General features: G+C 39.8%; 1 protein-coding gene across 4 annotated transcripts in view; it reads right to left on the bottom strand.

Annotated features, from left to right (window-relative positions):
- The window catches only part of LOC143343927 (zwei Ig domain protein zig-8), a 249,188-nt gene that overhangs the window by 125,293 nt on the left and 98,045 nt on the right, over positions 1-25,850 (bottom strand). For all 4 annotated transcript variants that reach the window (XM_076769335.1, XM_076769334.1, XM_076769333.1 and 1 more), the window contains exon 3: positions 25,252-25,406. In XM_076769335.1, the coding sequence (XP_076625450.1) occupies positions 25,252-25,406 (155 nt within the window). The remainder of the gene's footprint in view (positions 1-25,251; positions 25,407-25,850) is intronic.

The raw sequence follows: 25,850 nt of genomic DNA on the forward strand, positions 1-25,850 counted from the left end.
AATTTAATTAATTCAATTAATCGAGTTGCATAAAAATGACATATCTGTAACAATTCTCCTACATTCAAGTGTCAATGGATCGAGTCTAGATGAAATCAAGGTATAATCGTAATTCTAAGACTATCTAAGGAATCTGTGTTGCATTATACAACTCGTTGGTCTTTATTTTTCGTTAGTATATTTTCGAAAAATAAACGGTACCATTAAATAATGCAAGCAGCCTCCAAAAGTGTTCAATTACCGGCAAGTTTACCAACGTTTTCAATCAAACAGCTAAACATGTACAAAACTCGTTCCGATCTTGGAAGCTGGAGGCATCCGTACTCGAGTCAGCCTCAGCGTGATTGAACTTCTCGATTGTTTCTCGACTTCTTACGCCGCCTCTGGCTTCTGTCCGTTCTCCCGTACGTTCCCCCCGCCAAGGTAAACTCTTGGATCGGTTCAATTAACGAATAGAACATGCTGACCCGTGGTTTTTGAACGTTAATTGGCTCCAGGAGTCCGCGAGCGTAAGTTCCGTTGGCTCGTTTCGTGCTTCGCTCTTCTTCTCCACGGAGAACGTAACCAGAAGCAGAGATATTCCGTTCTGCGAACGTCCTCGTTGCTCGTCAGCGTACGGAGTGCTCGCCTAAGTCAAACGAACCAACGGAACAAACTAGCTGCTTATTAATTTACGAGGAACTAATGAGTCATGCGGCGGGCTACGACGTCGCGAAACGTCTTGACGGTACGCGTCGTCGTCGTTGGAATTCGACCGTGCACCAGGAAGATCTCGTCTCTCTGACGTGCATCCAGCGTCTGTCTGTTGCGGGCGCAGCGACGCCTAACTTCGAAATCCTAGCGTCTTCCGGGACCAATTAGGAAATTAGGCCGCTTTAGGTACCGATCAAATTTTCACTATTTCGTATCAAAGATGCAAACGCTACTATTTCGAAATAAACGAAGAAAATAAAGGAAGCGTAATAAATATTGATAAACGTTTTCTGGGGTTTCTTTGTTCGAAAAATTTAACGCGGGATCGAAGAACGCGACGATGGGCGGTATGAATTACTCGTCGTTTCCCGTAATCGCTCTTTGAAATATCCGCGCGACTACCCGTTACTTTGTTTCGTACACAGAGCTTTAAATTAACGAGTTTCTCGTAATCAACAGCGTCTGTGCCGGAATGGACAATATTTCCCGAGGAAAAGGAAACGTTCCGTTGGCTCGCGATTGATCTCAAACGGAATAAAAACGTTTCGCCACGCCTACTTCGCGGAGGTACGCCTGAAACGGATATTTACACGGATCCTCGACAGAGTCTCCGGGGCAGGAAAAAGAGAAAAGGAAGAGGCGAGCTTAAGATTTTAATTTATAGCCGAGGAGACCCGCCTTTAATCTGGCAAATCTGTAGAGTGCCGTGTTGCTCGTAAATAACCGGAGACGGAAAGTATTGTTCCACGTGAAAAAGAAACTGAAGACAAGAAATTAATAACGGTCCTTTATTTCGCGGAATAAACTGTAACAAACTAATCTGCTCTTACGTTCTACACACCTGAGGGACTAACACGCCAGGTAAGTAAACATGACGCAACCGAACGGCGCTTTATTTTTCTCTTACGTTCGCGTAAAGCGACCCTGCACGCTGGAAAATCTCTACCAGATGGAAGACATTTTTAAATCCTTGCTCTGCAATTACGGGATGATTTTTTATTTTTAAAAATCGCTTTAACACTAGAACTACCGAGAATTATAGTGTGTTTGTGCTAAAGAAATTAAAACGATAGATACGTGAGAAAATGTATAATGCGATGGAAATAAGTGTTTATTCATTCTTTTATAGAAAATAACAGTAAATTCTTTACAAGTTTTATTAGTTAATTGTGACAGCTTTGGTAGTTCTAGTGTTAATACATCGACATTATACCAAATAATTTTATTTTTTTCACAAGAGGACGTAAACGTTTTAATTATACAGAGTGTTCGGCCACCCCTGGGAAAAATTTTAATGTGGGATTCTAGAGGCCAAAATAAGACGAAAATCAAGGATACTAATTTGCTGATTGAGACTTTGTTAAAAAGTTATAGAAACATTTCCGGCCACAGATTATATTTTCGGTAATGAATTTTTTTCTCGACAGTGGGTAGGATTTCGGAGGTATGTCTATTCACCAAAAATGATTGTAATTGACCCCTTCAACCGAAAATAGTTTTTTAAGAACGATTTGAAACACAAGAAATTTCAGGGAAATCGTTCGTTCATGGTCAGACATTATATTTTCGGTAAGGAATTTTTTTCTCGAAAGTGCGTAGGATTTCGGGGGTATGTCTATTCACCAAAAATGATTGCACTTGGCCCCCGCAATCGAAGATAATTTTTCTTTGAATGATTTGAAATTTTTAAATTTAATTTTTTAATAACTTTTAAACGGAGCCTCAATCAACAAATTGATTAAGATCCCATTAAAATTTTTCCCATTGGTGGCTGAACACCCTGTATAATGTCTCTGAGATAACCAATAACAATGGTGATGACGGTTGTCAGTATCATCAATGTGAAATATCGGAAGTAAATGCCTTGCAAGTTTATATCTAAGAAAAAAATTCGGTCCACAGAGGATTAAATCAACGTCCAGTGAATGGGAACTCTTTCAAACAGGCAAAAGCGTTACAGCACGATGTAATCTTCGAGTTATCGAGCCTGCACGAACATACACCCACCGTCGAAATCGCAAACTATTAACCCCTGTAAACGAATGTCGTGATGATCGCGGTTCCTTCTCTCGTTCTTACATCGAGTTTCCATTAAGAAAAGATTTTCGTATCTCCGCGACCCGGTACCCGGTACAATGCCAGACGTCATTAGACCGGCACGTGCAACAAAAGAACACGAATAGCGGATACTATTAGCCCGGGCCGTTGATGTTGCCTTTTCTTAGCCAGTCAGCCGGTATCGCGTAACGTTTTACGCGAGCATGCTTGACAACAATGCCGAGTATTCTCTGGTTCGCGTCGTTTACCAGACCGCGCCGTTTCTCCAGTACGATAGTACATTAAGATCCCGGGACGCCCGATACGACGAATAAATGGTAATGAGAAAACACGGCCCAAGATCGGGCGTAAATTTTATTTTTCTCAACCACGTCGTACCGGTGTCCGTGGCTTCGTGGAAGAACCGTCGCATCGAAATGGTCCCGCGGTAGTTTCGAGAGGGTGGAGCGTGAGCTCGTTTCGAGAGAGAAATTTCAAGTTTCCGGCAATGTCTACGCCAGACTTTTTCAGACGCTTTACGATCGGCCTGCGAGCGTCGACGGATCGTCGGGGATATTACTTCGTTTACTGCACACGTGTGCATTGTCGTATGGGCGAAACGTGGACGACGCGTAAAAAGCGTTCGAGAAGCCAGCCTGACGTGTACGCTGTTTCTCCGGAACAATGGCTGGTCCACTCGTGCATCAAACCCTTATTTGGAATTAATCAAAGCCAGAAATTGAACCCTAAAATAGTAATATGACAAACGACGATTCAAATAAATCAATTTTCGACATTGTTCCAGTATACTTACGTAACTTACATACCTTGTAATGTATACTTATATCCAATATATATTTTGGCCCATTTTGTCTGGGGTCCCAGGACCTCATTACCATTTTTGTGCCCCATGCGACATTACCAACATGTCAGAGAAATGAACACAAGTGGAAATGATACAGAAAATGAAATTACACAAACATTTCTGGCCACAACATTATATTTTCGGTAAAGAAATTTTTTCTTGCAAGAACGTAGAACTTTGAGGGTATGTGTATTCATAAAAAATGATTGAAATTGTTCCTCGTAACCAAAAATAATTTTTCCAGAATGATTTGAAATTTTTTTTCTTCGTCGAAAAATTTCTGCACCTACCCCCTGTCGATCTTTTTGAAAAATTCGTTCTTTATTTTTAGTAAATTTGTTTGATGCACTACAGAAAAGTTGTTTAGTACTTTTTTGTAGGTGTCCATGAACTGCACTCTCCCCCAAAATTTCAATAAAATATATTCACTATTGTAGGAATTATGATCGTTTGAGGTTTGAATCATTTTTATGGGGGTTTTCTCATTTTGCGGGGTCAAGGATCAACTTTTCGAATATGTTTGCAATTTCTACATATTCTCCATTAAAATACGCATAGTTTGCTTTTTTAAACATTAAAATCGTCCAATCCGTTCAGGAGTTATGATATTTTAAAGATTCGCATGAAATTTCAGGGAAGCATGTCAATGGTATGGTCAGACAGTATATTTTCGGTAAGGAATTTTTTCCTCAAAAATGGATAGGATTTCGAGGGTATGTCTATTCACCAAAAATGATTGTAATTGACCCCCGCAACCGAAAATAATTTTTCTAGAAAGATTTGAAAAAAATTTTTTCGCCGACAAATTTTAGCATCTACTCGAATTTTGTTCTCGAAAGTGCGTAGGATTTCGAGGGTATGTCTATTCACCAAAAATGATTGTAATTGACCCCCGCAATCGAAAATAATTTTTCCAGAATGATTTGAAATTTTTTAACTTCGCCGAGAAAGTCCACCTACCTTATGTTGGTTTTTCTTAAAAATTCGTTTTTGATTTTTAATAAATATAACCATAGGTAATGTAATAGTGCAATTTATTAATGCAAAATGAAATATATAAAATTCCTATGTTTTATTTGTCAACTGTTTAGTATCGCAGTCACTGTTGGATGCGGCTGTGACTTGTTTGTTTGTGTGAAATATAATCCGTAACATTTACCGTAGAATAGTCGGGATTAATATGCTGGTTATTTTGACATTCCGGATAATCGGAATTCTATTGTATATAACGAACGCCAATTCAAACAAATAAATTGTCGCCATTTTTCGATTTTGGAGAGTAGTTTAATAGAAAAATAGCTACCAAACGACATTTACCGTTAAGTCCCCTGGAAATCTCGCGTCAAATGGCGTTTTGACGACGCGAAATGTAAAACTCTTTGTCACGAAAGTCGACGTTCCGCGGGTGTAACTGCGTCGACGAATAGTTAATCGTTTGATGAACGGTAAAAGGTGTGCTGCACGGCTCCGTAATATCCCTTCGTTACGGGCGAGAAAGATAATTTTTCATAAGTACGCGATCCGTGCGCAATAAAGACACGGTTAATGTTGCTTTATTAATGAATGGCCGGTGCATTCTTCAACGGACCAAGCCAACGGACCGTCTGTATCGTATGATTTTCCGAACCACCGAGGAACAGAGAGGCAACTTTTTTAATTAAAACTGAAGCCGATCGGTGCGTGGGCGCTTAATTATCGGAATCGCGGACGGGCGTGGGCGGAATTCATTGTCCGAGCGAGGGGGGATCGCGTTGGGGGAAAAAAATTATTCACCGAAAGGACCGTCGCCGTCATCGAACTTTCATAATTTACTCGGGCACGAACGATTTCGGTAAGGTTGCAACCCCATTACGGAGGGAAATTACAGCGGCGAAACTTGGACCGGCAACCTACTTCCAAATTTTCGCTAATAGCCTCTCCGCGAGCCCGACAATGTCTCACAGTGTCTACTTTTTGCCCGCGAGGTCTCATTTTTAATAACGTCCCGCCCCTCTGGGGGGGAGGGGGTGGAAATTATGTCTGGGCTCGACCGATAAAAAGGTAGAAGGCATTTTTAGCGTCGGCCGTCATCGACGCCTCGCATTCTTCGTTGCTCTTCCATTTTCACTCCCCCCCTCCCTCTCCAGGGACTCGCGCTTTTTTCCACCCTCTGTCGCAGCCTTCCTCCGATATCGGCCAGAGTGCAGTTCGTTTCACTCGACTTAATAGATTACCTCGCGACAGATCGACCCTTTCAGCCGAAACACCAACGCCATCGAGCTAAATAATTAATAAATTCTGCAAATGCCGGGTCTGTCCTTCGTCGTTGATGATCTGAGACTCGTACGAAAAGCAACGATGAATCGCTATCCTTGGTACTAAATGAAATTTTGAATAAGAAAGTATAAAAAAGAATAACGAGAATATTAGATCAGAAATCTAAACTATGAGAAATCGTACCAATATTACCATCGACTATAAAATTAAACAAATATAAAATCTTGGCTTGGAGGTTCACAAAATACCGAAACTTTAAATGGCGAGCCTTTTTCTTTATTTGCTGGCGAACGGGTCGGTTTATATTTTTCACCGAGAGTAGTAAGGTTTCTCGAGCCAGAATAATATTTGGTTTCACTTATATAAATGTTTGGTTTCCGGTTTCGTTTGTATAAATTTTTTTCGTTTAGCCAATGTTCGACGAACTAGAAGCAAGCAAGCGTGAACCTTCTGTTCCTTTCAACCCTTCCGATATTTCTCTCCGAGAAAGAATATAATAAAAAAGCCTTGCGTACCAGGAATCGTTGAAGGAACATTTCCATTCTAACAAAACGGAGCAATTAAAATACTATAGCAGCGTACAGTTGCTCTGTAAAGAACGACGCTTTCCACCCCTATATAATCGCCCCTCTTGCTTTGCTCAGACACGACAGTAAATCATTAGGAATTATTACTTATCGGACTGTAAATATTTTAATTGGTTACACAATTGGATTCGTTTCGTTGATTCGTGGAAAAAGATTGAATGAAAAGCGAAGGGCGTAGCGTGAAAGGGTAGAGAGAGGTCGCGCGACGGATTTCTATCATCGCGAAACGCTCCGAGGCGGGATGAATCCGAACGAGTTTGCAGTCGTCGCGTAGGCAATAGAATTCTGAAAGAAAATAATTTCGTTAGGACGGAAGGGGGGGGGGCCCTTACGGCTGAAAATGACTCCCCCTGCTATAACGGACGTCTCTTAAAATGGTCTGTTTCGAGATTGCTCGAGTTAACGAACTGTATTGTCGTTCGGCAAGTGTTGAAAGAAGTTTCGCATTTAAAGTCGATCTTCCAGCTATTTGTTACAGCGGAGAAAATACGCTCGCCCGCTCGATTTTAATCCGCTTTAATGAACTTTCTGCGAACGCCGGACAAACGACGAGTTTCTTTTGCGCGACGGTGGAACTCGAATTTTCCCGGCCGTTTTAATTATGCGAGGTGGCTTTTGTGAAACGTTCAACGCGATTAATCTACAAAGTTGCGTAGCGTACGAGGAGAGTGTTCAATTTGATGGGTCACGATAACAGTTTACTTCCTAGCAGACGTATAAGGAGTATTACAAGATTAATTTCGTTGTATTATTTATCCCAGTGATGGAAAACTGATATCAAGACGATCGAAATCGCTCAACACGCGATCGAGCAATTTCTCGCAGAGTACGCGTATCTTATTTGGAAATCTAAAGGAATAATAAATGTTCGAAGGTTGGTTTCGATTCGAGTGTGCAACCCTTTCGTAATTTGTTGCAAAATATTTCCCTGAAATAATAAACTGATAAGAGTCTATCGTGCGTCCTGAAACTGTCGAGATACCGTCCACAATTTACAGGACTATCGAGGGGGAAAAAGCTACCTGTAACAATTTGCTGGATTTTGCGAGCATCCGAGCATACACGCGCGCACACAGGCGTACACGTATATATGAACGAAGGAGAATCAATGTTTCTCCGACCCTCGAATGTGTACATTTTTTCGCGATTTTATTTGAAGCCACGTGTCTCGACGTCGGAAAATTACCGCGGCCATAAACGCGACTATCGGCGTTGCAATTTGTTACACGTCAGATTTCAATGAAGCAACGGACTTCTTTATCGTTCTGGCCCAATCTCGGACCGCGAGAACCAGCCCCCCCTCAGCGTCCCCGTCGAGTTCCGCTGGTTGGCTCGTTCGTCTGGTAACCGCAACAGGCCACGTCGATTTCAGACGGGCTCGTGGACCGGGCACCAGCTACGATAAAGCCAATTCTGGTCGACGTTGGACGCGGAATTTAGCTGATCGCACCACCCACGCGTCGTTCTGGTAATTTCTGTTCCGTGTCGCCACGCGAATCCCCTCTCGCAGACTTACTCTCGCCCTCGTTTGTTACTCCACAAAATATTGCGCCCCTTTACGCCACTTTAACCCTTCGACGTAGGCACGATTTAATTTCAAATAATTTTTCGTACGTATACTATTTCATTTTTATTGTGACGCGAAATTACACGAATGCCACGATAAGCCACATTATCGTGCATTTAGTTCTGTATAGTTTTTATTTTTTGAAATTATTATGTGCTTTAATTTAATGGTTTAATGTAAAAAAAGTTTTTGTTCGTATGAGTGGCCAACAGAAAAGAATAGATCGAAGAGAATCTTTAGGTTCCACTGTCTAAGAACAGTTTAAGAACACGTATTAAAAATAAAATTAAAATTAAAATATTTCCACGCAGTTTGTAAATTTTCTTTATGAAGTTAAAGTACTACGTATGCACATTTGGAATAAAATTAATGAATCTTTTTCTATAGATTTTTAAAATGTGCGCTTTAAAAAAAAAGTATGTGATATAAAAGAGAAAGATATGTTACGAATAAACTTTGAAATACAACTTTCTATACATATAATGCAAAACTTACAATTACGTTGCATCGTAAAAGAGAAAAAGTGGTCTTGGTAGTGTTAATTAATTCTAAACAGATAACGTACAGTCCGTCTTCTGGAACAAGGCAATGATTAACCCCTTGACGTACGATTTAATGTAATTTTTCAAACGTATACTATTTAATTTTGTTTAAATTTGCACAAGGAATAACCACGAAAAAATAGATTTGTTTCATGAATTTTGTGAATATAAAAATGTGTAGATTTTAAGACTCGACAACGAGTAGTCTCATGATTGCGAAACGTGACATCAGGAAGGGGTTAATCACTGGTAGGAAAACCGAATTTACGTTTATTTAATTAATCCTGGTGCACTCGAGGTTTTTCACGATCCCCAGGAAAATTTCCTTTGCGAAATAGTAATAAGTCAACAGACAGTCCAAAGAAGAAATAGTGTAGCGTTGCAAACGTTCATAAATTAAAGTTTCTTTCCGGGACGCTCGTCGGCGTCGCTCACCTCTCTCGTCGACCAACCTGTTCGACGGCGTAAACAAAGCTAATTGAGGAGAACAATTTCGCGACGGTGTTCCCCGATGAAATTCACAGGCGCCTGGATTACGCGGCGCTTTTCATTGCGCGTCATAATCACGGATACTGCTCGTTTCGTAATTGGTTCGGTGGCCCGCGCGCGCTACCTGCGTTCGTCGTCCGCGCGATCGAGCGCAACGAATTCCTCGATCCCGGGAAAGAGGATCTCGCAGGAGCGCCTCGACGCCGTTTTACCGCTTTCTGGAACGAAAGACTTAATCCTAAAGTTCGTAAACCCGTCTCGTTTGGCGGGCTGAAATGAAACTGATGCGGAGGGAACGACCGCTAATATCGCGCGTACCGCTTTAGGAATTTTAATTGACGTTGGAAATATCGCTCGCGTATTGGGTGTAATCGGTTATAATTATTTATAAGGCCCGAAGCCTTCGTACAGAACCGTTAAAAACTAATTTAGTCAGTTTGCTGTTGCGAGAATTTCTAAACGAGCTTACTCTATGCATAGACTTGTTCAATGTTGTATCTGGAATATGTTAAAGACTGTTGATCTTTATGCAAATTCATACTTTTAGAATTAACGAAATGTAAGCTTTGTAGAGGATCGTCTCAAATCCTAAATATAATAATTCGTATCTTTAATGTAAAACTGTAATTTTTTTCATAAACATCTGCAGTCTAGCCCTTTGACTGTCACGCCGAGATCGCATGTTTTGCTCAGGACGCCACGGGGGTATTTTTATTATTCAAAACATATAATGGCAAAATAATAATATATTGATGATGTAAGTAATTGTATAAAATAATAAATAAAATAATTGTTTAAACGAATAAATAAGCTGAACAATACATGGAAAATAGAAAATCCGCTTGTTTAGATAAATGGACAGACAAACACCAAAAAAAAAGATTCTTCAAGATTTCCAAAGTATCTTCTAATCGGCGGTTACGTTCAGAATGCACAGACTGTCAATTTTCATTGAACTCTTACGATTGTAAATGGTTAGAAATATTTGAAACAATATAGCATCCATAAATCAACTTTCGAACGCGCGCGTAAATCAGATTATATTATAATTCAGGGGCTGTAGTCGATGGTATCGATTCGAGGCCTATCGCTAATTCGAATGTAGTTTATCAGGTTTCGATAACCCTGGCGATCAGCTGGGGTTGTCCCGTCGCCCTCCCATAATTAAAGGAGCTTCGAACAGGCAGTGATAACGGTAGAAACGATTCCGACGCTTTCATCCGTTCGCCAAAGAGTCAAACGGCTGCCGGCCCTCGGGTCCGTTCCACCCTCGCCGTAAATACCGATAAAGCTAATTGAGAGCAATCGTTCCTCGGGAACAGCGACGGGTGCTGTTCTCCTTTAATCCCCGGGATAGAGGATAAAAGCTTCTTCTCGATTGCGCCTCGTCATCCCCTGTCGTTCCCCGATGTTATTGTTTGCCTCGACCGGTTCTTTGTTCGCGTATTAGACGCACGAGACGAAGGTTGCAGCAGAGGGGGGCGGAGAAACGGATGGCCGACGGAGCGCGCGATTCGTCCGTACGCGGATCCGCAAATATAAGCTATTGGAAATCAGCGGCGCGCAAGCGGGTGTGGTTCGAGCTCGAGTAATGGACACAGGACCCTCACGGCCGTTGTGCAAACTCTAGGACAGTGGCTCGTAATCGAAAGACGGGGGCAGACCCCCTCACCCGCCCTCCCCCCCAGCTCGGTCAGAGATATCCTCGAGGATGCTCTCGTTCACAAACACTCGTTCCGGGCGAGGATTAAGGCGGAAGCGTCCCGGCGTCTCCGTGAGCGCGGCCGCCACGCTGACGATTGCATTTCTCCGCTTTTTCCTCCAGAAATTGTTTCCATTCGGCTCCCCCGTCCGGAGCCCCCGCGACGCGTCGATTACGAGATTAAGTCAGGCTTAGTTCCCTTAGCCTCCATCTTATTCCGCGAGGTAGCTTACCTCGCGGCCGCTAGAAAACAATTTCCTAAATTTGCGGCGATTAAGGGCTCGTTCACATGGCCACCGGCGTTGCCAAGCGTCGGACGGCGATCCAATTAACCTTCGAAACTCGCCATTGCTCCCGATAAATGCAACAGAATTATTAGAATTTCCAATTTTTACTTTCGTATTAAATATTTCTATGGAAAAAGTTTTATAGTTATTGTAGCTCCGTGAAAACACGGGAGGTATACCGTGGTGGAAAATGTTTGAAGTTTAATTATCCGTGGCTTTATATAACCTGATATGTTTAAACGCGAGAACAATAGAAACTCGAAGAGCAGAAGGCTGAAATAAATTATTATACAAACACATTGTTCGATATTCGGCGTCACTCTTTTGTAGACTTTTCATTTTCGTTCTCGATTAATAGGAACAATCGAGGCTTGTATTGCGTTTTTGTTCGCTTCGAGGAAAATAATTCGACCCCTAAGTTTTCGAGATTATTTAAAAACTTTCGAACACTTTCGTAATTTATTTTATCCTTTGTTATCGAGTATATAAAAAATTTGACACAGCCGCAAACGATATTGGTTTTTTGAACAGCTCTTTTCCATCAAGCGTTTGTCCAATAAATATTTGTGTCGATAATATTAATCTTTATTAAATACAAACGTTAATTGTACGTATGATAGTTGCTAAATAAATACTTGTTGGGGGAAAAAGAGGTAGGAAAAAAACGTTTAATGGCCACGGCGAAGGTAAGAATCGTCGATCCTTAATTTCTGATTAATGATGCGAATCGGTCGACAGCGTCGCGAGTAATTAAAAAGGCGGTACGACAATCGTTTCGTTTGTTCTTGTCGTGGGTGGTGAGATTGCGACAAAGCAGCCTGCCCGAGGATAACATCTGCTAAGAGCCACGGGACCTCGTTCCTTTGCTCGTTCTTCCGTCCCTCCGCGGAGCTGACTTGCGTTTTCTTTGTTCATTAGCGGCAACTTGGAGCGTGCACAGGTTGCAGGTGGTCCACGGAAACTAAAAAGTCTTTCTGGTTGAATTGCGTCGCCGTTCGTTGGCTGGCCGGGCATATTCGTGGTTTTTTCACCTAGCATCGGTGCCAGCTACCTCCTTTCCTGCTCTTTCTTTTAATTACTCACGCCCGCCGCGAACCGCTTTAAGTGAAAATATCCCGGGAGATCGGTAATAAGTTTTTCCTCAAATTACACCACACGAGGGACGCTTCAAATTTTTCAATGACAGTCGAATAAAAATTTATCAATATTTCCGTTTAAAATATCGCGTCTCGTTTCACACTGTAAACCTATTCTTGTCTAATAATATAGAAACGATAACACTGTTACTTTGACATTAGATTTTACTTTAGTAAGACAACAAATTATTACAATTCGTACAATTCGTTACAACAGCTCACAGTGCGGTCTATATAATACATATGTACATACGTACAAGGTAAGTACGTTAGTCTCAAGACAATAGATGTCACGTTTCTGTTTACATTCGTACATGTACGTAAATCTCATACTAATGATGAGTCTGACTCGTTACAAGTTCTTAATGTCAAGTTTCACAGTCATATAAAGGATGAACTATGCATCTTGTGCTCCTTTGTAACTAAACTGTAAATAAGTTACAAGTTGCATAGACCATTCTGTATATTAAAATCAGCACGTCTTTACATTCACGAGATATTCGTAATTCGAAAACAAATCTATTCTTTTTTGTAGCCAAAAAACAAAATTGAATAGTTTAGAAACGTTTGACAAATTATTTGGAATTAAATCGAACGTTAAGGGGTGAAATAAAATAAATAGCAATAAAAATGTAGAATCCTTTGGAAAATTCAATCGCGATTCTACACTACATAGTGTACCCATTCTATATATACTTTGCAAACTATAGAGGTGCACAAGTTGCATAGACCAACCTGTATATCATAATCAACACGTCTTTACATTCACGAGATATTCGTAATTCGAAAACAAATCTATTCTTTTTTGTGGCCAAAAAACAAAATTGAATAGTTTAGAAACGTTTGACAAATTATTTGGAGTTAAATCGAACGTTAAGGGGCGAAATAAAATAAATAGCAATAAAATGGAGAGTTCTTTGGAAAATTCAATCGCGATTCTGCACTACACAGTATACCCATTCTATATATACTTTGAAAACTATAGAGGTGCACAAGTTGCATAAACCAACCTGTATATCATAATCAACACGTCTTTACATTTACGAGATATTCGTAATTCGCAAACAAATCTATTCTTTTTTGTGGCCAAAAAACAAAATTGAATAGTAAACGTTTGACAAATTATTTGGAATTAAATCGAACGTTAAGGGGCGAAATAAAATAAATAGTAATAAAAATGGAGAGTCCTTTGGAAAATTCAATCGCGATTCTACACTACATAGTGTACCCATTCTATATATACTTTGCAAACTATAGAGGTGCACAAGTTGCATAGATCAACCTGTATATCATAATCAACACGTCTTTACATTCACGAGATATTCGTAATTCGAAAACAAATCTATTCTTTTTTGTGGCCAAAAAACAAAATTGAATAGTTTAGAAACGTTTGACAAATTATTTGGAGTTAAATCGAACGTTAAGGGGCGAAATAAAATAAATAGTAATAAAAATGGAGAGTCCTTTGGAAAATTCAATCGCGATTCTACACTACATAGTGTACCCATTCTATATATACTTTGCAAACTATAGAGGTGCACAAGTTGCATAGACCAACCTGTATATCATAATCAACACGTCTTTACATTCACGAGATATTCGTAATTCGAAAACAAATCTATTCTTTTTTGTGGCCAAAAAACAAAATTGAATAGTTTAGAAACGTTTGACAAATTATTTGGAGTTAAATCGAACGTTAAGGGGCGAAATAAAATAAATAGCAATAAAATGGAGAGTTCTTTGGAAAATTCAATCGCGATTCTGCACTACACAGTATACCCATTCTATATATACTTTGAAAACTATAGAGGTGCACAAGTTGCATAAACCAACCTGTATATCATAATCAACACGTCTTTACATTTACGAGATATTCGTAATTCGCAAACAAATCTATTCTTTTTTGTGGCCAAAAAACAAAATTGAATAGTAAACGTTTGACAAATTATTTGGAATTAAATCGAACGTTAAGGGGCGAAATAAAATAAATAGTAATAAAAATGGAGAGTCCTTTGGAAAATTCAATCGCGATTCTACACTACATAGTGTACCCATTCTATATATACTTTGCAAACTATAGAGGTGCACAAGTTGCATAGACCAACCTGTATATCATAATCAGCACGTCTTTACAGTCACGAGATATTCGTAATTCGCAAACAAATCTATTCTTTTTTGTGGCCAAAAAACAAAATTGAATAGTTTAGAAACGTTTGACAAATTATTTGGAGTTAAATCGAACGTTAAGGGGCGAAATAAAATAAATAGTAATAAAAATGAAGAGTCCTTTGGAAAATTCATTCGCGATTCTACACTACATAGTGTACCCATTCTATATATACTTTGCAAACTATAGAGGTGCACAAGTTGCATAGACCAACCTGTATATCATAATCAGCACGTCTTTACAGTCACGAGATATTCGTAATTCGAAAACAAATCTATTCTTTTTTGTGGCCAAAAAACAAAATTGAATAGTTTAGAAACGTTTGACAAATTATTTGGAGTTAAATCGAACGTTAAGGGGTGAAATAAAATAAATAGCAATAAAAATTCCTTTCGAAGATTCAATCACGATTCTACGAAACACCTAAGTTTCCATTCAATCACCGGCAGAGATAGTTCCCAAAATGATTCAAGACAAAGACGTAGATTCGTACGATTAAGTTATTAATGCCTATAGGCAACGTTTCAACCGCACTGGCGAAATTCGCTTTGTGCGACAGACAGCACGTGATCAATTATTCGTCGAAGTTTAATGAACGCAACGGTCGTGCTAATAAGATATCTGCCGTGAACGCCTCGCCTCCAAAACAGAGCACATTACGCTCTCCCGTAATTGGAACTTCTGCGATCGACTATATTTGCTGTTTCGTATAATTAGTTGTCGGTAATTAGACATGCTCCGTCGGAACTTTGGTTAGTCAAATATTTAAATACCCGTCTGGCTTCCAGTCTTTAAATTCCACTCTATCCGGCCCGTCTATGGACTAGTTCGGGACTCGTAACTTTTCGATTACCGGGACGATTTGTTTCTGGAAAGGATCTGGCACGGTCCCCGTCGAAAAGTCTCGTTAATATCAACGACGAATTAATCAGCGTCCAACGTTATCGTGCAAGAGAGAAAAAGTTACCGACGCTCGAGACGGGAGTCGAGCAATCGACGATGACGGGAAGAAACGAGGCACGGAGCAGCTGACACAAAACAACTGGTCGTTGCGCTTCAACCCAATTCCCCGGGAACTCCTTCGTCTCAATTAACTACGCCCTCGTCTACGCCAATTTACCATTTCCAGGAAACTGGCAAGACCTGTCTGTCCTTCGTTAAACTACGATTCACCTGACTGAATATGCGTCCCGACTAATTCCTCGACGTTCCCTCGTACCTCGTGTTCATTTCGCTCTTATTATCCGCTCCGGTCCGTGTAGCGTACAGACAGAGCGTAGTATCGCGTGGATTCTTCTCCGTGGACCGTCGTTTCTTAGATCATCGCAGCCATTATCCGAATTGATGCTCAACGATATCTCTCTCGGGGCCATTCGGGAAGATTCTATCCCGTCTGGATCGCGTGTACACCGTCCCGCACACAACTGACGCGCACCTGTATCGCTCGCACACGGCCAACGGGACACGTGTAGCGTTCTGTTCGATGCCGTAACTACCCAATCCCTTGCAACCCCCCCGTGGAGAGCTACTACACAGACGCAACCCCTTGTCGCCAGGCGGTGTGGCGCGCGTGTCTTCGTGTGTACGTATCAACCCGGCGTGCCCAATAAATCCACGGTTTAATTAAACTAAGTTTAAACGGATCCCTCCTCCCACGTGCGAAGCAGTTATATGTATATACGTTCCTGATCCGCCGCTAAATCAATTATCGGAGTTACGGGCCGAACGCGAAACGGCATTGTGTTCGTCTCGTGTGCCTCTATAACGCTACCACTTTGCTTTTTATGCCATAGATTCGACGTCAAGAGAAAACTCACGAGGATCAAAGTAACAAATTTTTAGTCAATAAAATCATGCAGAGGGTGGGTTTTAATATCGTCGATACAGCCAGCCATTTTATTGTCAATTTGTTCGTAGTCGCGTCTCGTTTTACGGGTCGTATTTTTAACACGTTTTTTTTTACATGGTTTGTTTATTTTACGGGATCCCTGTTTGCACTTTTCGTTATTTTTTGTTTTGTTTTTGATGCCACGCAGTCGTGTAAAAAGAAAAGAACGTGTATGCAGAATATTCCGACACAAATTTTATTTTTATTAAGATATTTTAAAATAATATACAGAGTGTCAAGACGACACGCTTACTTAATGCTAAGCCTACCGGCATTTCATGTATGACCGGTCAGACGACCAGTTTTTCTTTTTCCCTTTTACGAGACAACGTACTCCTAATTTTTGCATTATATGTATAGAAAGTTGTGTTTTGATGTTTATTCGTAAGGTATCATTCTCTATAAGGTTAAAAAACTTTTTAATTTTCACCGGATAGAGGATAAAACGCCCTTCAAAACGAATTTTGTTCCAAGTCGATGCCGTAGTTACTTCTGGAGAAAACAATTATTTACGAAAAAATGGCATAGTAATTATGCAAACACCCTGTATACAAATTTAAATTCATTTTCAATTAAATAAACAATTTGTAATCCAGTTTTATCATGCATCAGTAGTATGATCAACAGGAATCGTTGAAACTTCTTTGAGTGCATAGTGTCAAAGTAAATGTGAAAATAAATATAGAAGACAGCAAAAATTTTAGTAGCTGGTATAGTCATTAGATAGAGGATGAAATGCCCTTTAAAATGAGCGTTTGTGAGAGTCGATAGCTTTATTAGTTCCGGAGATATAGCAATTTTAGTTTCAAGTCGATGTGGTGGCTAGTTCCGGAGATAGAAGAGTCTGAAGCGTTTGTTTACTACGGCCTTGTCAAGGCCGTTGACCGCACGTGACTCGGAGAAACTAGGTCACTCGGTCACGAGACACGTACGAGAAAGAGAGGTCCGGCGCGACGCGTCAGACAGAGACAGAGATAGTCGAATTAAGAAAAATTACCATTTACATAAATTGCGATAACTCCGAAACGGAAAGTCGGATCGTCAAAAACCAAAAACCATTTTAAAGAGGAAGGTTTGCCGCCGCTAACAATGGCTTAATAATGGATAAAGCACTTGTAGTTCCGAAACTGCACGTGTCTAAAGTTTTGGTACTTTTAATACGCGTTAATAGGCTATTGTACATAAGACAGATCGAGAGATAGTAGAAACTGGATAATTACCCCTTTACATAAATTACGATATCTCGAAAACGGAAAGTCGGATCACCAAAAACGAAAAACCATTTTAAAAGGGGAAGCTTTGCCGCTTCCAACGGTGGCTCAATTATTAATAAAACGCTAGTAGTTTCGGAACTGCACGCGTGTAAAGTTTGACTATTTTTAATCCGCGTTTTTAGACTGTTCCAAGGCAGTGGCAACTGAAGATCTCTCCTTTTGTCTTTGCTACGCATACATTTCCTATTTACATCGGAAGCTAGCCAGAATTTGGTACCAAATTTTGTCCAGTTTTTGTACAAAAAAATATAAATCGTGCAACCGATCAGACCTGTCGTGATAGGCAAGGCAGACTAGACATTTTTCTCAGAAAATAAACAGTAAGAATAGAAACGAATATTGTAAAATTCATTGTACGTATACTATAAGAAAAGTCGTGAAGTTAAATGGTGCTAAAATAACACTGTATATTCCAATTTCTAAACGATATTTTAAAAATCGGTCATTCGACCAGCCACGGTAGGTTTAGTGTTAAAAATTGTAAATTGTCGCGACGGTTTCGAGAGTGGCTGTAGGAAGGAGGATCGACCGCGATCGGATGCAACTAGTTTCGCGTGGAAGAAGCTAACTGGATCGAATAATCGAACGGTAATCCTGGTCGCGCGCATTTCGAATTCCTTCCGCGTCCCGTATGCTCATGTACGAGGTACACGATTAAGCCTAAGCCGTGCAGACTATTTCCGGGCGGTACACGCGATGGGAAGGGCTCGATTAAACAGATCGCTTCCGGTACAATCGAGCTCGCTGTTGCGCGTACATTGGCAAACGAGATGCAACCGCGTCGATTTTTCTTCGGCCCCGATGGGAGGGGGAAGGGAACAGTGATGTAGTGCAGCGCAACAGTTTCCAGCAGAATTTTAAGAAGCCCATACATCAGCGTATCAAACCTCTTGCATTATTCAAGCTAATGCATCCCCTTAATAACAGACGAATGGATACTTTTTAACTATTTACAACGCGTTCCAAGCACAATCGGTACCAGACAAAGTTGAAACGAACCAGACACATTTACGTTAACAGTCCCAATAATCGATCGAGGACAAACCGAACCGATCTCGAGAAATTAATGATCGTCTTCGTCTTTCGCTATTTTACTTTCGTTTTTGTTAATTAGTTAAAAATCACTTCGCACGTAATGACGGGATTAGAGTTGTGTACACGTACCGTAAATTATGAAAATGTAATTAATAAATTTGCTGCTTCAAAAAGCAAGAGAATTCCATTATGAAGGTAATTAAATTTCATATATTTTCCCTCCGTTAAACTATGTTTCGTTCTGTTTTCTTTATTCACAGATGACGTAAAATTCAGTCTTCATATTACATTTTATTATCGAACGGATTTTATTTCGTCTATTAAATATCGACCGGATTCCTCCCCTTCCCCCTCCGAAACTCGACACTCCCTCTCTCGCCGCGCTGGCTGAACTTTTCGACGCACAAAAACCAAAACTAAAACTGTCATTACACACCAGCCACATTGACAAAGTTGTACACACGCACACATTCGGCTGCACATGGTCCCGAACCGTATATCACAATTTGAAATGAACTTCGCGAGGTTGTAAATCTTGCTTGCGCGCAACATTGCTTTGCCTGGGTCTACCAAAAATCACCGACAAGCGTTTCATCGACGTACAAAATCGATGTTACAAAAAGACACATGGCTGCAGGGTTTGCAAACGAAAGCTACAAAAATTATAAAGCACAGGCAAATATCATCGTTCTCTCGCTAAAACGGAAAGTGTGATTTTCGAAATAAATTAATAACACACTTACTGTACATGTAACACAAAGGAACGTGAAATCATAACTACTCCAACACAGAAGCACGCTTTTCTCGAACATGCTTCTTTGCTAAACATTTCTGTTAGATTTTTTTACGTGGAAATCCTGTGTTTCCGCGTATTACACGGATTGTACGATGACCTAACGAGGTTTTCAAAGAGAGCGGAAGAGCGCGGTAGGAGTCAAAGAGTTAAAGGGTAAAGAAGTCCAGAGCATAAAAGCTCTACAAGCACACAAGTCTAAAGGGGTGTGTCTACACGTCAGAGACCAAAAGCAACAGTGTTAAATTACACATTTTTAAAGCAAAAAGTCCTTTTTTAAAATATACGTGCAAACGGTATTCATAGCCACTTTCTCACCCCGTGTAAAAATCGTGGAACATTTATACGGGTCACGTTTATCTGGGATCGACCAAACGTTTCGATATTGTCAAAACTCTGGAATTGAAACGAGAAAACAAACACGTGATTCATATTTGCGAGAAAGGGAGCATTTTTAACAATTTTACTGCCACTTATAACTAAAAAAATTAATTCTTAATTTAAGACGTCGAAGGAAATACATTTGAATTTTGACAAGGTTACAAAATTAAGTAAGTTTAGAGTGGTCTGAAATCAAAATTTTAGTCTTCTAAAAAATTGTATGGTTTTCCTGAACGTGTCGATCGTTGATACTGAAAAGTGTGCGCAATTAAATACGCAAAGACGCAGTAGACGAGGCAATTTTCGACAATTTCTGTCTCGAAAGTTCGTCGATATTGTTGGACCTCAAACCCGTAAACTATTAATAAATCCTCGACAAAGTGATACGTCAACGTGGACATCAGAAACAGCTGAAACGTCGAGCGCCCGGCTAGTTCGTTCGATTTTCACCGTCGGGGGCTATCTAGCGTTTATCCTTTGATCTTTGTCAGCTGTCTACGATCGTCGATGCATTCGCATCGTGCGTCCACATATTCCCCGGCACGTTTGCGACCGATTCGCGTGTCCGTTGTGTACGTAGACGGACGAGTGGATCGGTATAGGCGAGCCAGAACGGTCTGGCTCGATACCCTGTGTAACCACTTGGACGATCGGTTCGTTTGCCGGCGCCGAGGGTACAGTCACCCTGGCCACTCTTGCCAATCCTAGTCTAACCTGTGCTTGCCCCTTCCGCTGCTCGAGACTCTCCTATCTGGCAATTAAAGGCAACCCTTGTGCGATCGAGACACACGACACGTGCATCGACACGTACCACGGGGGGGTTTAGACTCGCCACGGACACACGGGCACAGGGACACGGAGGCACAGCGGGTTGGAGGACGAAACCCGGGGGGCGGAGAAGAGATTTAAGGACTGTCTTTCTCGCTGCCGGCCCGATAGACGCTCAGTGACGCGTTAAAGTAGACTCGACCCGAACACGCGACGTCGAGGAGACATTGGTATTTGTGGCTGACTTGTACGTACCGAACCCACTGGGCTCGTATCGTTTCCCGCTGAACGAGAGACGATATCTTTATTGAGTTTATTAATTCGGTAAAATATTTATTTTTTTGTTCAGTTTGTAGGCTTCGCGATAGAAGACACGCTGAGTAATTTTGATACTCTTCGTAAATGTTTTTCATATTTTACAGGGTGAGGTACACATTAGTTCTTACGATTTTTCAGCCCTTTTCGATGGTCTGACAAAAAAAATGTTTTAGCTTAACTGACAAGAAATTACTGTGTGCTTAAATTTAACAACAAATTGATTTTTGATATTTAACTTCGTGAGAAAAATTCAAAGAAAAATTGCCACAATATTTGAAATTATTCGACATTTAGACGTTTACAGTTTACTGAGAATACATTCATTGAAAAAAGAAATAGTGGAAAGTAATTTTTAGTATCGAAAAAAGATTTACACTAGATGGATCGGATGGATGTCGATCTTATTTTCACGATTTGCGTAAAGAACCACAAATTTTAAGTCATCGACAAGGTGGTGGAGGAGTAATTGGGCTGGAATTAGACACCATGAAAAAACTGTAATTAAGTTTATACGCGGAAAAATAAAAAGCTCTAATTACATTACGTTAATTCAACAAGATAATGCAAGTGTTCATACGGCAAGAATTTTAAAACTTTACACAGCACAATATTCGAGTTTTAGAATGACCAGCCAGATCACCAGATTTGAAAATTATTAAAAATTGTTGGGCACAATCACCAAGATTAGTATATCCTAAGACAATTTTAGATCGTTCAAAAATTAAAGAATCATATCGAGGAAAACTGAAAATATCCCCAAGTAAAAAGTTTCTTAAAACATTATTTAAATCTCTACCAAATCGTTTACTAGCAATCATACAAACAAAAGGTGAAGGAATAAAATATTAAAATAATTATGAAGCTCCGATTTTTAATTGTATTTCCATATTGCAAAATAAAATTTATTCTTTTCGCAATAAATATTTTAAAATATACTTATATAATTTGTCATTATTAGACTGGGGATCTCTATGCAAATTCATATTTTTATTAATAGAATTAACAAAATGAGAGCTTTCTAGACGGTTGTCTCAAACCCTGAATATAATAATTCCTATCTTTAAATCTTATATTTTTGCATATTAAGTGCATTCTGTAGTTCTTTTTGAGAAATAAAATTCCCCATAAATGCACAAGCATTAAAAGCAATGCAATATAATTCAAAAGTTAAACAAATCTTATTCTTATACAGGGTGTTATCTTTTTGTCGCGAAGTATAGTACCATATAAGAATTATATAAGAATTATATTAAGATTAAATGAGAAACGAATAACTCCCTATCGATATGAATATTAGTTTTCCTTTCATCGCACGGATAATTAACATTTCATTAATATTTGACGCACGTCCGCGAAATCCACGAACCGGACAGGCATCGGCGGGAATCACACTGCGACAATATGGGGACACGCACCAATAAGTAAACATTACACGGTTCCGGGGCGCGCGCGTGAATTTGCGGAAAATTAGCCGTTATGCATATTGATACGGTTGACGCGTGTGCTAATACCCGAATGCACATAATTATACGATTATTTCGTTTCACGTTGGCGCTTTTAATACTCAGGCATTCGGTGAACGACTTCGAGCCAGGGATCGTTTATTCGTGCCCGTTCGAGAGCCACGCTCCCTGACGGATACTTTCCGTCGGGTGAAATCGATCACGGTTGCGTCAACACAACCGTGAACATCTCGGATAAACAGTTTGGGGAAAAATAAATATCTCTACGAAACCTCAGGGGTCACGAACTCTGTTTGCACAGTTTTTTAAATAATTCCTGTGCTGATCGCGCGGAACAAGAAACCGGTGTTCGGTGTGTTCGGTGGCGAAATATCACTTCCTATTTTATTAAATAAAACTATGCAAATTATTTAAAAAGAATTCAACTCGTAATCTTTGATATGCAAAAGTACTATCGATTTCGAGATCCATTTGCTGTGCTATAATTTTTCCACTGGACAGTTTAACGCGAAACAGAATTGGTGATATTTCAACGCTAAATCCGGCAGATAGAGTAGACAAGGAAGAACATTCCAACCTTACTCTAGTTACACTTCCCGAGTTTGTAGCGAACCGTGCAGTTTCGCGTTATTCTACCGAAACACAATATCTTTCCTATAGGCTAATTCAAGTCGTTTCTCTTTAATTGCAGCATTTAGTTGTTCTAATTGCAAAGTAGGTATACAGGGTATTCGTCCACCCCTGGGGAAAATTTTAATGGGTGATTCCAGAGGCCAAAATAAGACGAAAATCAAGAATGCCAATTTGTTGATGAAGGCTTCGTTAAACAGTTATTAACGTTTAAAGTTCCGACCGTACTGAATTTTTTTCTCGAAAGTGGGTAGGATTTCGAGGGGATGTCTAATGACGAAAAATGATTGTAATTGACCCCCGCAACCGAAAATAATTTTTTCAGAATTAATTAGAAATTTTTTTTTTCGTCGAAAAATTTAGGCACCTACCCCCTGTCGATTTTTCTTAAAAATTCGTTTTTCATTTTTAGCAATTTTGTTTGATGCCCTACAGAAAAGTTGTCTAATACTTTTTTGTAGGTACCCATGAGCTCTACTTCAGAAAAAAGTTTCATTGAAATATATTCACAATTGTAGGAGTTATAGCTGTTTGAAAATTGGACCATTTTTATGGGGTTTTTCTCATTTTGCGGGAACAAGGACCAACTTTTCGAATATTTTTGCAATTTCTACATATTCTTCACTAAAATACGCGTAGTTTGCTTTTTTAAACATTAAAATCGTCCAATCCGTTCAGAAGTTATGACGTTTTAAAGATTCGCATGAAAATTCGGGCAGACATTTCTGGCCAGAAATTATGTTTTCGGTGAGGAATTTTTTTCTCGAAACTGAGTAGGAATTCGGGGGTATATCTGTTGACCAAAAATGCTTGCAATTGACCCCTGCAACTAAAAATAATTTTTCCAAGACGATTCGAAAGTCTTTTTTTTCACCCAAAACTTTCAGCACTTACTCGAATTTTTTTCTCGAAAGTGGGTAGGATTTCTGGGGTATGTTTATTCACCAAAAATGATTGTAATTGACCCCCGCAATCGAAAATAATTTTTCCAGAACGATTTGAAATTTTTGAATTTAATTGTTAATAACTTTTTAATGAAGCCTTCATCAACAAATTGGTATTCTTGATTTTCGTCTTATTTTAGCCTCTAGAATCCTCTATTAAAATTTTTCCCAGGGGTGGCCGAACACCCTGTATATGTATAGGTCTGAATGTATGGCACGTTTATCCGCGAGGAGCTTGCGATGCAGAATTTCCTTCACAATACCATCGCACGCAAAGCATAATTTTCTTTGCATTTTCCTTCGACAATTTTTCTTTTCTCGCTTGCTAGACAAATTAGAAAATTATGAAAGGAAACTGTCCAACGATACAGAGCGTAGAAAATAAATTTGTACGCGCGCGATAGAGAGCTTGGAGTTTAACATAAATAGAAACAGCGAGTAATAATTAGACCTATCATGCATATTTTATTCTAGAATTATGTTTCACGTATTCGACTTATATTTTTAGATAGAATCGCCCCGTCCGCAGTCGTACGTTTTATATAGTCGACCACGGGTTAAGAAATGGTTCGCTTCACTATCTAATTAGCAATCCTGGATGTGAATAACGAAAGACAAACTCGGATTTCTATGGGGACTGAACAACAATATCTAACTTTAAACGATAAAGATAGAAGGGAATATAGGAAAACGTCGTTGATTGCTCGAGGTTGTTCAACGAACGAACGCAGTAACGTTTTCCGAGCTTTTTTCTCGCGGATTCACGCCCGAGTACGAAAATAATATCGAGACTCTGGATGTTCTCGCGAGTAAACGGTAAACTGAGATCGTTGTAACCCGCGGACCATTGCGAACGAGGAAACTTACGCAATTTCTTTGGTGACAGCGCGGACGTCTCGTGCAATCAACGAGTGAAAAGTCGACTTCTTCGAGGTTTCTGAATAGAGAAACGGAGTGTTGCAGCGGGCAGGGAACTCGGTACGCGATAAAAACGTAGGGCAAGTTTTTGCAATAGCGAGTTTACAATGACCGACAAGAAACGGCCTGAACTTCCCCAGTCTGATTAAATGGAAATCTTGAACGCGCTTACCGTTATGAAGACCGCGCGTACAGAAAACGTCGCGGTCCTTTTACGTTCGTATTCAGTCGAGGAGTTCCTGATTATTTCATTTCGAGTAAACGACTTGGCGCGGGAACGATGTTAAAAACATACTAACGGGGACGAAATTTTTCCACAATTTTTCGACCAACGCTCGAGGAAATGTCCCTCCACAGAATTTAGAATAATTAGAATATAAATTTCTTATTCGTAAACATTCATAGAGCAATGGATTCGAACAGAGTCGCGTCGAGCATCCCAGAAATTCGATAAACAGCAGTTCCCAAAAATTTCATTCGTGGAATAAAAAGTCGTGCAGGCGTTACTCACCACTCTGTCCCCAAGATACTTTACGAAGCAGCTCAATTCTGATGTTTGTCCAACGATGGCGGTGACATTTCGTGGCGTGATGTCGTCGAACTCGGGTTTATTGAAAGGATTCGTCGGCTTGCTTCCAGCGACTACGCTTGCCAGGCTCGAACCACCTGAAGCAAATAAAGGAAACGCTATTAGAGGAATTATCCTCTGAATACTATCGAAATCTACGCTTTTTATATTAATTCTATACATATTTATATTACTTACACCATATAAGAATTTTCTCAATTAACCTCTTAATACTAGGTTTACGGTACGCGTCAATTTGACGCATTCAGATTCTAAACTTAACGTTATAGGACTCATAAATATTATTTATTAACAATTAAATTAAATTAAATTTTTATTATTAATATATTTAAATAATTGTTAATAATTAAAAGAAAAATACTGCATTTTAATGCAACAGTCAACGTAGCGAATTATAATAAAAATATGCGCAACGAGTGTCCGTAAGCCTAGTGTTAATGTACGATTTAATTTCAAATGATTTTATTTATTATTGTTAATAATTAAAAGAAAAATACTGCATTTTAATGCAACCGTCAACG

This window comes from Colletes latitarsis, chromosome 7 (assembly GCF_051014445.1).
Source record: "Colletes latitarsis isolate SP2378_abdomen chromosome 7, iyColLati1, whole genome shotgun sequence".
Taxonomy (NCBI): Eukaryota; Metazoa; Arthropoda; class Insecta; order Hymenoptera; family Colletidae; genus Colletes; species Colletes latitarsis.